Here is a 13,906-nt window from a genome sequence, read left to right on the forward strand (position 1 = left end):
TGATCAATCCTCATTTAGAAAGACAAATGGGATGTGCACTTAAGGTATGACAGGAATCTACCGCAAAAGGCATCTGAAAGACTCTACCTAGCAGTGTTTCAAAGCAGACACTAAGACTCATAACCAAACCCTCGGCAGAGTGCAGGGAATCATATGAAAAAAGGGGAGTTAGTATGATATGGAAAGGATAGGAGCTCTACAAAGACCAAATATATCCGGGCACAGGGTCTTTTCTGAGACTGACACTCAACCAAGGACCATCTATGGGTATAACCTAGAACTTCTGCTTGGATGTGGCCCATGGTAGCTCAGTAACCAAATAGTTTTACAAAGTAAGGGGAACAAGGACTATTTCTAACAGGATCTCAAGGTCAGGCTCCTTGAATCCCCTGGGGGGGAGCAGTCCTGTTAGGTCACAGAGGAAGACTCTACAGCCAGCCCTGAAGATACCTGATAAAACAGGGTCAAATGAAAGGGGAGGAGGTCCTTCCCTATCAGTGGACTTGGAAAGGGGCAGGGAGGACACCAGGGAGGGAGTGTGGGGTTGGGGAGGGAATGAGGGAGCGGGATACAGCGGGGACACAGAGTTAACAAAATGTAACTAAAAAGAAAAATTAAATTTAAAAAAAAAGGTTACACATACATGTTAGAGCAATAGCCAAATGATAACTAGGAGTTTCTGAGGTTGCTAGGCAAATGGTAGCTAAGTTAAAGAGCTATCATAAGTCACATATTAAGAAACAAAGATGTCACAGCCAAAAAGCCATCAGGGAGACAATAGATACCCATAGAAATATGGCAGTGAAAGGAAGTAAGAGTTTGTTTTTTGTTTTTTTGTTCTTTGGGTTTGTTTTTGTGGGTTTTATTTTTATCTTTTTGTTAATATTAAAAAAATTTTGCCAGTATTCAGTACAGTTTTATTAACTATACTCACATACTGTACATTTGATCTCCAGAACATTCCTCTGTAGAAAACTAGAGCCTTTAACAGCTTCTTCCTAGACCCTGGCAAAAAGCATGCCACTTTGAGCTTTTGTACCCTTTCTCTTTCTGGCCTGGTATATTTCTGTTAGCCTAGTACTCTAGGTATAGCCATATTGTCAACAAAGTATCTGAAAACAAGGTTTTCTTTCTTTCTTTCTTTTTTTCTTTCTTTCTTTCTTCCTTTCTTTCTTTCTTTCCTTCCTTCCTTCCTTCCTTCACTTTTTCTTTCTTTTTTCCTTCCTTCCCTTTTTCCTTCTTTTCTTCTTCCCTATGTACTTTCCTTTTCTTTCTTTCTTTCTTCCCATGTTGTTTTAGGCTAGGGTCAGATGAAAAGGGAGGGGACCTCCCCTATCAGTGGACTGGGGGAGGGGTAGGAGAGAAGATGGAGGGAGAGCAGGATTGGATTGGTAGGAGATGAAAGAGGGGGCTACAGCTGGAATAAAAAGTGAGTAAATTGTAATTTTAAAAAGTAAATTTATTTTTTATAAATTATTCACTTTTTATCCTGATTGTAGACCCCACCCTCCTCTCTTCCTGTTCCCACCCACCCTTCCTCTTCCCCCTTATCCCTCTCCCCTAGTCCTCAGAAAGGTGGAACCCTCCTCCCCTCCTATCTGACCCTAGCCTATCAAGTCTCATTAGGGCTGACTGCATCCTCTTCCTCTGTGGTCTGGCAAGACCCCTCCACTTCCCCTGCAAGACCAGGGGGAAGTGATCAAAGAGCAGGCAACAGTCCATGTCAGAGACAGTCCCTGCTCCCCTTACTATGGAACAAACATGGACACTGAGCTGCCTATCAGCTACTTAAGAGCAGGGGATCGAGGTCCTCTCCATGCGTGCTCCTTGGTTGATGCATCTATCTCTACAGGCCCTCATGGGCCCATATTTGTTGGCTCTGTTGGTCTTCTTATGGAGCTCCTGTCTCCTCTGGGTTCTTCTATTCTGCCACTCTTTTCTAAGACTCCCTGAGCTCTGCCCAGAGTTTGGCTGTGAGTCTTACCATCTACTTCAGCAAACTCTTTCAATCTAGTCTGAAAGTAAACAGGTGAAATTATGGGGGCCATCCAAAACTGCTCTGCCAAACAAAATACACACAGATGAAGTTTGGATAAATGTGGCTAGGTCCCAACAAAGTTTACATATAAAAAGAGGTAGGGAAATACATTTGGCTCAAGAGTCATAGTTAAAGCTGAGCCTTGCTTTATTTGCATTCATCAGAATAAAAATGAGCACAAAGGTCCTTTTATTTCCACTGTCCAATATCCTCTGAAATCACTTTCTGTTTTGCAGAAGATGAGACTCAAATAAGGGAAATACCTTGTCTAACATCACATGGATAACTTATTAAATTATTAAAAAAAAAAAAAAAAACTCCATTCTAAACGATGGCCTCAGTGGAAGTTCAGGAGCTGTCTTCTCTACTTCAGCATGAGGGGAAGTGGATAGTAGAAGGGATGTTTTCTTAACATTCTTGAGCAGTCTCCCAGAGCCTTGCACTAGACCAAAACGAACAAGGTCATCCTGCTGTTCTGCATCCAGAACAGAAGGAAGGTAGGTGGGGAACAATTGGCTTCTAAGAGGTATGTGGCAAAATGCTGCTGAAGACTTACCAATATTAATCTCATCATCTGTCAGTGTGTCCCCGATGAAATCAAACTGAAATGACTGCAGTGTTTGAGAAAATTTCTGGACCGCAGAAGAATAATCTGGGGGAACAAAATGAAAGGAAAATAGAGATAGTCAGCATCACTATCCTTTCAGCAAGATTGACCTCACAGTTAACACCTGAGGGACCTGAAGGGAGGGATACAAAGGGACATCTCACAAGTAGTAGCTTTTATCCAAGGAAGTTAATGAATTTTAATCAGTGCTTTCAAAACAAAGTCTTAACAAATGAAACAGTCATTTATAGAAATTCTGAAGTTACTAGGGACTGCAGAGACTGATGCATCAACCAAAGACCATGCATAGAGAAGATGCCCTGCTCATATGTAGCCTATAGACAGCTCAGTCTCTATGTGGGTTCCCTAGTAAGGAGAAAAGAGACAGCCTCTGACATACATCAGTTGCCTGCTCCTGGCTCTTCCTTACTGACATATATGCATATACAAAGTGTTAAAGGAACATAGGTAGCCAACTCTTACAATATTTTTTATTATACACAGCCACACAAACAACACATATAATGTACTTTGAACATATCTCCCATATCCTTCTATCTCCCTATGCTTCTCCCATTATTCCACTTTGATCCACACACAGATTTCACTTTGTTTTCATCTCATCAGCATCAATGTGATTTTAAGTACCCATAACATCTGGGTCACACAAATGAGAGGACACATGAATTTTTTTTCTTTGGTGACTGAATTAATACAACTAATGATGTTCTCTCTGTTTGCATTACAAGTGATATAACTTAAGATATTCTAGAAAACAGTGATTAAAAATCACCAAAATAAATTTGAAGACAAAAAGTTGCCAATCATGATGGCACCCAGAAACCTGAGACAGGAGGATCATATAAGGTCAAGACCCTACATAGCTAACAAATGAAAAAGTTAATAAGAAAGTTAATGAAATGATATGATTTCAAAGCCTCAGGTTTCTATCTGATTTATTAGTGGAAAATTTAAATACAAACAAAGCCAACATATAAGTTTTTACAAAGCAGCACTACAATGACTTAAGCAATCAACAATGCCTGTAGTCAAGGCAGGGATAACTAATATTTCAAAAGTCATAATGAGGTAGAACACCAGTGTCTATCTCAAATTACAAATAAAATGTCAGGCTGTCCTTACTGTTTCCTACCTGTAATGAACCATTCTCTCAGAACCTAGGGCATATACTTAGGAGTCTGGCCTGAACAGCCTGACCTTGTCCACAAACACCCTGCTCCTGGGCCCAAGTTGGTGAATCCATCGCCAGAATACACTGAAGAATCTGATTGAGTAGAGGACTTTCTCTATGGATTATTCAGCCTATAGCTTTTCAAGCTCTGCAGAATTCCACCTGAACACGGAAAAGTTTAAATCTTGCTTGACAGTAACTAGAGACAGTTCCTCACGATGTGGAAAATCTTTGTAACTGCATCAGAAAATCTGGCAACTGCATCTGGGATCTGCAAGAATATGTATTCACTTTAAGAAGTCAACAGCAGGGCAGGAGAGATGGCTCAGAGGTTAAGAGCACTGGCTGTTCTTTCAAAGGTCCTGAGTTCAATTCCCAACAATCAAATGGTGGGGGCCCCTCCTGGTGTTCTGGCCTACATGCAGAGAGAACACTGTATACATAATAAAGAAATAAATCTTAACAAAAAGTCAACGAGGCAGCATAGAATACAGTTCATTTAGCATTACTACTGCCCAATGTGCAAGATGAATATCTCCTATGGAACACAGACCAATAAAATCTGAACATGCTCCTGACATTCAATAATGAGTTCCTAGCTGATAAATGTGGCTTAATCTCTCTCTCTCTCTCTCTCTCTCTCTCTCTCTCTCTCTCTCTCTCTCTCTCTTCTCTCTTCTCTCGCTCTGTCTCCTGTTTGTATTTGGTATAAGCTATCTATGGCAAGAACAAAGGGCCAGATGCTTTCAAGATGAGGTATTTTCCTATTTCAATGAGACAGAACAGTGATGGAGTTTGAATTTTTGCCTAGCATTTCATCAAACCCTAAGGTAAGCGGGGTTTTGGAAACAGAGAGGAAAAATAACAGTGATAGGAAAGAGGCAGAAGGAAGGGAGGGAAAGAGAGAGTGACTGCTAGTTGAAAAGTGACTTCTTGTTGCAGTATCAAAATGTTCTAAAATTGATTGTTGTAATGCTTGTAAAATTTTGTGAATACACTTAAATCCATGGAATCACACAATTGTAATGGGTATGTTGTTGTGTATGAATTCTATTTAAATATGTGTATACTGCATTTTTTTTACAGCTACTTCTACGTTTTTACAGATTTCTCTAACCTCTCAGCAAAGTGGATTTTTTTGTTACCTTTTTGCTCTTTGTTATATGGCTACTGATTTAGTTGGGATACTTTAATTGAGATGCGTACATCTAAAAGTCAAGAGACAAAACGACTCAGTTATTCTGAGAAAGCATACTATTCTGAGAGCTGAGCAATAAGATGCAAGTATTAGTTACTTATGTTAAAAATAATTTGCCAGGCACAGTGGCACAAGCCTGTAATCCCAGTATTCAGGGAGGCAGAGGCAGGCAGATCTCTGAGTTCCAGGCCATCTTGGTCTACAAAGGGAGTCCAAGACAGCCAAATCAAAACAGGGAAACCCTGTCTCAAAAAGAAGAAGGAGGAGGAGGAGGAGCAGGAGGAGAAAGAAAACAGAAAAAAATAATTTAGGGCTGAAGATGTGGCTTGGTGGTAAAACACATGCTTAGCATGCCCAAGGCCCTGACTTCTAAGTCATTGTCTTCAGAGATGATGTATGCTTTTCTCAATGTACCATCTTTATAAATGTGGTTTATAATCCAGGAACATTGTGAATTTGGAACTTTTCCTGTATAGAGGAAAAACAGACTAGAATAGAAGTATCAGGCAATTACCATGCCACAACTCTCTACAATGCTAACACTAAATGCTAGGACTTCACTCTTACAGTAGTCTCTCTATACCATATTCACTTTAGTGCCAGACACGTTTATGAGTGTAATCTTATTTATGAATTCATGCTATCAAAATGTCAGTCTTTGTTTACTTTGTGTTTTATTTTGTAGGTTAGGAATTACATTTTGACCATGCACGGTGGTACACATGTTTAATCTGAGCATTCAGGAAGTAGAGGCAGACAATCTCTATGAGTTTGAGGCCAGCCTCATTTAATATGGCACATTACAGACCAGTGCTATACAGGATAGACAGTGAGACTACCTCAGGCTTTAAAAAAATATGTATTTTTGTAGACTAGGTATGGTACATTTCTGCAATCCTTGTGCTCAGGAAGCAGAAACTCAAATGATACATTGACAGATGGCAGACAAGCTGCTGTCAGTTGTCAGCTCATATAGCCAAGGGAGAATCAAGCCTGCCAGGATATGGGGCTGGAGATTCAGGCTCTGCTGGGTCTTAATGCCTGCTGTTTTGGCCTGTTATCTCTAGAGCCATTTTCCTCTGGCTAACATAAAACATGTTGCCCCACCATCACTGCCTTAAAACTGTTTTGCCCCACATTGCTCTGCTTTTGTTTCTGGCACATGGCACCCTGGGTACCCTTGCTTTTGCTTTCACCTTTCAGATACAACAGAAAAAGTTTAAGAATACATCAGCTTCTGAGTTCTTTTAGATGTCTATTTTTATTGTTGTTTTATTCTCTACCTTGCAGAGACTTAAATCCAAATTTATAAGAGATAAATCATAAGAGCCTCTTCCAATCCAGATAGCCCTCTTTCAATAAATTTTTTAAAGTATTTTCATAAGTACTTGCTTCCTACCTTAATTAAAAAAATATGATATACTATAAACTTACATGAGATCAGGGAGGCCTCTTCCTATTTCATCTAGAATAGTATGCCCCTACCCTATCCCTTCTGGGACCTCCAGGGAACTCTCAGCAAGAATGTCAGGCCAAGGGCCTGGTACCATCTCATTAGCTATCACGTGTTCAGACTAACGGAGACAAGCTGGGGTCCAATTCCTCTCTGCGTGAAGCAAGAGGTTACTTTATTGTATATCACTACAAACAACAGGAACTTCAGCATTGTGTAGCTGCTTTTTTTTTTTTTTTCAATCCTATCTCTTCAGCTTCAGGTGCTCCTCACCTTGATCTGTCCTACAGATAAGGTTAGAAGGGAACTAGCCTCTGTCTTTTAAAAAAGCTTTTCACCTTGATCTGTACTCCAGAAAAGGTTAAAAGAAAGCTGATATACTTCTCTAGATAACTCCTGGCTTGCCTCCTGTATAACTGGAACAAGTTAAACCCTCAAATGCTCAGGAAGGTAATTTTAGTCTTTTTCCCAAACCTTGAAGCTTTTCTATAAGCAAATTAAAAAGGTCCACTAAAATTCCTTATGTAGTTTTTAAGGTCAAAAATCAACAATTATAAGGACTAGCTAAAACGTATGTCTAACCAAAGCTCATTTATCCGAATGGTATATCTAAGTGGTCTTCTCAGTGTTCAGTGACTGTGTTTGGAGGCCTGTACTGATGTAGTTAGAAGGATTAAACAGGAAATATTTTCCCTCTTGTCCTCTGAGGTCAACTAGACTAGATCCCAGGGGACTGTGGAGCATCTTTTAAAATATTCTGTAACCATGGGAGGCCATGGATATCCCACCTAACCAATGTCCAGTCTACAAAAAGGAAGGTCAACATGGAGAAAAACTTCCTTCTTGTCTCCAAGTGAAACAATGGTCAAGTAAGGCCTTGTTTTATACTGACACAGGTAGACTAAATGGTTAACAATAAAAAGACTGGGAGCCAGAGATTCCACCCAGTCGAAAGTGACCCCTGAGGACCAGTGAGCCAGTTATTCAACTGGCCTTAACAGTTAAAATAAAAAAGTATTTTCACAACCTACATCACCTGAAACACAGAAAAGAATAACCAGAATTAAAATTATCAGTATGCTTCTTTAACAGTCCAAAGGATTGCCTACATTCCTCAGACATTATTTCTCATCTGTGATTCTCAAAACTTCAATATGTCCCTGTACACTGTAATCCTTGGGACATTGCTATATAATCCTATTACAAAAAATAAAAAAGGGATTCCATTTCTCCTTTAAGTTTTCAACTAGATACTGACTTTAACTAACTTCTACAATGTTTCCAAGCATTGTTCCTTACACAGGGGTCTGATAACAAAGAGCTGTTTATACAGTTAATTCTCTTCCTACAGGGCTCTTGTACTCAGTCCAGCAAGCCACATGATTACATTTCACTTTACTAAACAAAACGTAGGTTAATCATGATGGTGAGAAATTTTCCTCATTAACTTTATCTCTTAATGCTCCCCACAAGGTAATAATAAAGGAGACCAAATGTCTGACTTCTGAATTTATGCCTTCTAATAGATGCTTCAAACTCTTGAACCAAACAAAAAGCCTTTTATTTTTTATTAAATAATGGTGACAAACAAACAAAACCATCAGTCTTGGGAAAGCCTGTCAAGGGTTTTTATACAGTTTTCTTCTCCGTTCTATTTCCATAATAATGGTGAAATTTCCAAGACTATTTTCACTAAAAGCTAACAAAAAATACAGTAGTACTAACAGTCTGACTTTTTGTATGCTACCAAGGTTCTCTCACTTACAACGACAGAACACACTCTAAGGATGTATACTGTCATCATATGGCTGTCTTATGGCTGGATCTTTGCCATCTCTTAGGTTTAATCATGCATGGCCTATTAGATCAGCTCTCCTCTGAGGGACTCTAACTGCTGCTCCTTTGACATCACCCCATTTGACAGCTGGTAGTGCTGGGTTCGGGGTGGAAGCTGAAAAAACTCACTTCAGATTAGCTTTAAAAAAAAAAAAGGAAAGAAAGAAAGAAAGAAAGAAAGAAAGAAAGAAAGGAAGGAAGGAAGGAAGGAAGGAAGGAAGGAAGGAAGGAAGGAAAGAAAGAAAGAAAGAAAGAAAGAAAGAAAGAAAGAAAGAAAGAAAGAAAGAAAGAAAGAAAGAAAGAAAGAAAGAAAATGTTGTTATGTTGTTCGCTGGCCAAGTTTCTAAGCTAGCCTATGTGGGAAGGACATAGAGGATATTTTTAAATAAACTTTTAATTTTGAAACATTTTTTAAAAATAAATGCTTTTTTTCTTCTTTTTTAATTTTATTCACTTTACATCCTTGTTGTATCCCCATCGCTCCTACACTCTCAGTAACCCCCACCTTGCCTCCCTCTTTGCCTATTCCTCAGAAAAGAACAGCTCCCTTTCCCATCCACCCCAGTTCCTCAAGTGCATCAGGATTGAACCTGTCCTCTTCCCCTGTGGCCTGAAAAGGCAGTCCCACCAGGGGAAAGTAATCAAAAAACTGAAAGTCAGTCCTTGTCCAATGCATAACCACTTCCTTTACTAAAGAACCCACATGAAACCTAAGCTGCCCAGCAGCTCACTACCTCTTTGTAGGGGGCCTAGGTCAAGTTCATGCATGGTCCTCATGCATGATGCTTCAGTCTCAGCAAGAATCTCCGGGCCCTGGTTAGTTGTCTCTGTTGTCTTCTTATGGGGTTCCTGTCACCTCCAGGTTCTTTTCTCTTTCCTACCACTTTTCCACAAGACTCCCTACACACTGTCCAATGTTTGGCTACGAGTCTCAGCATCTATTTTGATGCACTGCTGAATACAGCCTCTCAGAGGACAACTCTGACAGGCTCCTATCTGCCAGCCTAGCACTTTATTTTCTTTATTTTTGAAGGGAGGGGGCCAGATGGGAATATGAACCACATCTTGAAAGGGATATTATATAACATTTTTAAAGGATAGGAACACAAAGCGAAGGAGAGCAGGGTGGGCTGTTGCATTGGCCAATCATAGGGGGTTGAGCAAGGATGTAAACTTGGGTGACAGGGCCTTTCCAGGTCACCTGGTTTCAGGACCCTTGACCCAGCTTTTGCAATTAAGTCCTCTTTTAGATTTTGGCACAGAATTTAGAATACTAAGGCAACAAAGAAGTGGGGAAGCTTTAAGTTAAGACAAGTAACACATTTATGACTTAGTTGAGATAACTGGATAACAGCAACTTCCTCCTTTACTGGTTAGCATACAAGCACGAAACATCTGAAGAAGCAAGATAGGAGTTGGTTCTGGAGCTTTGTCCCTGTCAGTAAGACACAGGATACTCCTGAGATGGCTGGACTCAGGCAGCTGTCTCCTAACAAAAGTAGTTAGAGTGGTCTGTACCCCAAACCCCCTAACAGCAGTTAGAGTGAGCTCTGAGGAACTAGGAGTTGGACAGATTCCCATGATAGGTAGACAGAGAGGAAAAGGAGCCATGACTAGGTAATAAAAAAATGGTGAGGTTCAGCTGGTGTGGTGCAAGCCTGTAATCCCAGCAAGGAGGCAGAGGTAGGGAGATGTCTGTAAATTCAAGGCCAGTCTGGTCCACAAACAAGTCCAAGACACACAGAGAAACTCCATCTCAAAACAACAACAAAAAGGTGAACTTCTAAGATAGCTGAGACAAAAGCCTACTGGCTTAAAACAAAGGCCTATCTCCAAATACTCTCCAGCATGGCTTCTTACTTGAGTTTATGGTAGGTATAAGGTGAAATCTCAGGATTGTCTTGATTTGCATTTCCATGATGACTAGGGATGTTGAGCTTTTCTTTCAGTGTTTCACCGCCACTTGATATTCCTCTATTGAGAAGTCTATGTTTAGCTCTATAATTATAATCCATTTTTTTTAATTGCATTGCTTGATTTTTTTTTTTTTTTTTTTTTTTTTTTTTTTTGCTGTTTAACTTCTTGAGTTCTTTATATATTCTGGATATTGGTCCTCTGTCAGATATACGGTTGGTGAAGATCCAATCTGTAGGCTGTTGTTTTGTTCTAACAACGGGGAAACAAGGACTATTTCTAACAGGAACTCAATGACTGGCTCTTTGGTCTCCCCCCTCCCAAGGGAGGAGCAGTCCTGTTAGGCCACAGAGGAGGGTTTTGCAGCCAGTCCTGAAGATACCTGATAAAACAGGATCAGATGAATGGGGAGGAGGTCCCCCCTATCAGTGGACTTGGAAAGGGGCACGGTGGAGATGAGGGAGGGAGGGAGGGACTGGGAGGGAATGAGGGATCGGGACACGGCCGGGATACAGAGTTAATAAAATGTAACTGATAAAAAAAAATAATAATAATAAAATAAAAAAAAAAAAAAACAGTGTCCTTTGCATTACAGAAGCTTTTCAGTTTTATAAGGTCCCATTTATTGATTGTTGATTTTAAAGCCTGTGCTGTTGGTGTTCTGTTCAGGAAGTTGTCTCCTGTGCCAGTGAATTCAAGGCTCTTGTAACAGCTTTATTTGTTATAGCCTGAATCTGGAAACAACCCAGATGTCCCTCAACTGAAGGATGGATACAGAAATTGTGGTACATTTACACAATGGAATACTACTTAGCAATTAAAAACCAGGAAATAATGAAATTTGCAGGCAAATGGTGGGAACTAGAAAAGACAGTCCTGAGTGAGTTATCCCAGAAGCAGAACGACACACATGGTATATACTCACTTATAAGTAGATATTAGCATATAATATGTGATAAACATATTAAAATCTGTACACTTAAAGAAGCTAAGCAAGGAGGAGGACCCTGGGTAAGATGATCAATCATCATGCAGAAAGGCAAATGGGTTGGACATCGGAAGAGAGAAAAAACAGGCAACAGGACAGGGGCCTCCCACAGAGGGCCATTGAAAGACTTTACCCAGAAAGGTATCGAAGGAGATGTTGAGACTCATAACCAAACTTTGGGCAGAGTGCAGGGAATTTCATGAAAGAAGGGGGAGATAGGAAGACCTGGAGGGGACAGAGCTCCACAAGATGAGTAACAGTTCAAAAATTCTGGGCACAGGGTTTTTTGTTGTTGTTTTTCGTTTTTGGTTTGTTTGTTTCTGAAACTAATACTCAAACCAAGTACCATGCATGGAGGTAACTAGAAACCTTAGAACCCCTGCACAGATGTAGCCCATGGCAGCTCAGTGGCTGGCTCTTTGATCACCTTCCCCTGATGGGGCTACAGCAGGGATACAAAGTGAATAAACTGTAATTTATAAAAATATAAATACATTTCTAAAAAGTGAAAAAAAATAAAATTCTATCACTCAAAAAAAAAAAGGTTGTTCTGCTGCAAGTAGGGCACCCTGGTAATAGGCTGATGAATTCAAGGCCAACTAGACATACAGCTGCAGGCCAATCAGTCATCTTGTCCTTGTTCAAATTGACCAACCCTAAATTAGGGGGACAAAATCTTCAAAAACCTAGCCCCAGCCAAATGTAGTAGCACAAACCTTTAATTCCCAGCACTTCAGGAGACAGAGGCAGACAGATCTCTGTGAGTTTAAGGCCAGCTTAGTTGATATAGTGAGTTCTAGGACAGCCAGAGCTACACAGTATGACCCTGTCTCAAAATAAAAATAGCCTTGGAGCAGAGACTGGATTTTTCAGGCTCCCAAGTGCCCCTCTTAGTAGGTGTGTATGTGCTTATCTCAAATTGCTATCCATCCATTCCTTGCTCCTGGTCTAGCTTAAGTTACCCTTGGGCTTTGACTTAACCTAGGGGACAATTGAAAGAGTAGGGAGGGCTTTACTCAATGTAATAACTCATCTTTCTGCAAAATTTTGTAAAAAATTCACTCATCTCCAACATTTGCCTTAGGAATTTTAAGCCTTCTTAACAAAGCCCCCTATTATATTTATATACCCCCACTTCCCTATGTCCAGTCTTCTCAGTTCCTTCCAACTTTATGAATGCAACCTCACAAACACCACCTTTGCTGACTATCCGAACCACTTCATCCCAGACGGTCCTTCTGGCACTGTCTACCTAACTGGCCTTCACATTTTCAATCTGAATGGTTCCCAGTATTTCTGGGGATCAGCAGAAAGATAGGTAGTTCCATACTCCAGGGAAACCTTTTCAAATGCATAACCACTACCCTCCTTATTCAAAGCTAAATCAGCTACTACCTGTCAGCTCTTAAAAAAACCTTTACTTTACCCTATTTTCCTGGACATCAGTACCTTTCACCTGGCTAATGGACGAGCCAACTCATCATTCTTCTTGCCACTCTAGGCATCCTTTCAGGACTTAGACTGGGAACAGTACAAGTGCGTGTTTCTTTGCATCAGTTACCCTCTCTGTCAAACCAGCTCTCAGAAAGCCTTACAGAAATTTCAGATCAGCTTAACACCATCAGGGATCTATTGGATTATTTGGCCAATGTGATACTTCAAAAGCAAAGAGGGCTAGATCTCCTGATTGCTATCAATTGAACAATCTCTGCCTTCTTCCAAGAATAATGTTGCTTCTATATCAACAAACTTAAGCTAGTTTGAGATAGACTAGGCTCAGAAAACTCAACAGCAAGCCCCTTCCCTGGATGGGTTTTGCTTCCATCTCATCCTGCCCCACTTCTCTCTTACTGGCCCTATGCTTTACGACGCCTTTTCAACATTTTACAGTTCTCCCCAGATCAAATCACTCATTACTCAGTCCACCATATGGAACAAAATAAGAATAATTATTTCTTCTGGAGTCACTCCAGACACCCAAACTCCAAACAATACCCCTCTAACAGCAAGAAGTAGCCAGACAGAAAATTACTCTATATATGCACGGTCTGGAATAAAGAAAATCTCCCTCTCCTAAATTATGGCCATGAAAATGCGCCCAAGGTGCCAAGAAATTTGACCCCATGAAATCAGAGAAAGCAGCAAACCCTGACTGCATATCCTTGATTTCAGAGGTTACAAAAGCAGACACTCTGACTTATCTTCCACCCTGCAGTTTCAAAATATCCTTTATACAAAAAGAAGCTTCTGGGCTCAGCAAAGGCAGGCCCTCCCTACTCCCAACACTCAACTATAAAATCTGATTCTCAGAACCTGCATGATGGGCACCTTCTCTTGTTCCCAGGAGGCTTTGTAGGTGCCAACCTTTTAGACTAATAAAAATCTACTCTCACTGTTGGAAATAAAACTCAGTTTTTAGCCTTTCATTTCTCTCTGCTGATTTATTTCTTACCAGTATCTATTGCAAATATACAACAAAAGGCTTAACTTGAGTATTGTTTATTCAGGAAGAAATGCAATTTCCTTTGTGTTTGTTAGTCAATTCTGTTTGTTGGTGGTGGTGCTTGTTTGTTTTCTAATGGGAGATTGCAATAAAGGGTGTAAATCTGGGTGGGTGGAGAGGTGAGGAGGATCTGGAAGGAGTTTCAGAAGAAGAGATGGTGAATGGGAAATTCTATTT

General features: G+C 40.3%; 1 protein-coding gene across 2 annotated transcripts in view; it reads right to left on the reverse strand.

Annotated features, from left to right (window-relative positions):
• The window catches only part of Ophn1 (oligophrenin 1), a 389,762-nt gene that overhangs the window by 267,121 nt on the left and 108,735 nt on the right, over positions 1-13,906 (reverse strand). For both annotated transcript variants that reach the window (XM_060375008.1, XM_060375007.1), the window contains exon 3: positions 2,595-2,690. In XM_060375008.1, the coding sequence (XP_060230991.1) occupies positions 2,595-2,690 (96 nt within the window). The remainder of the gene's footprint in view (positions 1-2,594; positions 2,691-13,906) is intronic.

This window comes from Meriones unguiculatus, chromosome X (genome assembly GCF_030254825.1).
Source record: "Meriones unguiculatus strain TT.TT164.6M chromosome X, Bangor_MerUng_6.1, whole genome shotgun sequence".
Lineage (NCBI taxonomy): Eukaryota > Metazoa > Chordata > Mammalia > Rodentia > Muridae > Meriones > Meriones unguiculatus.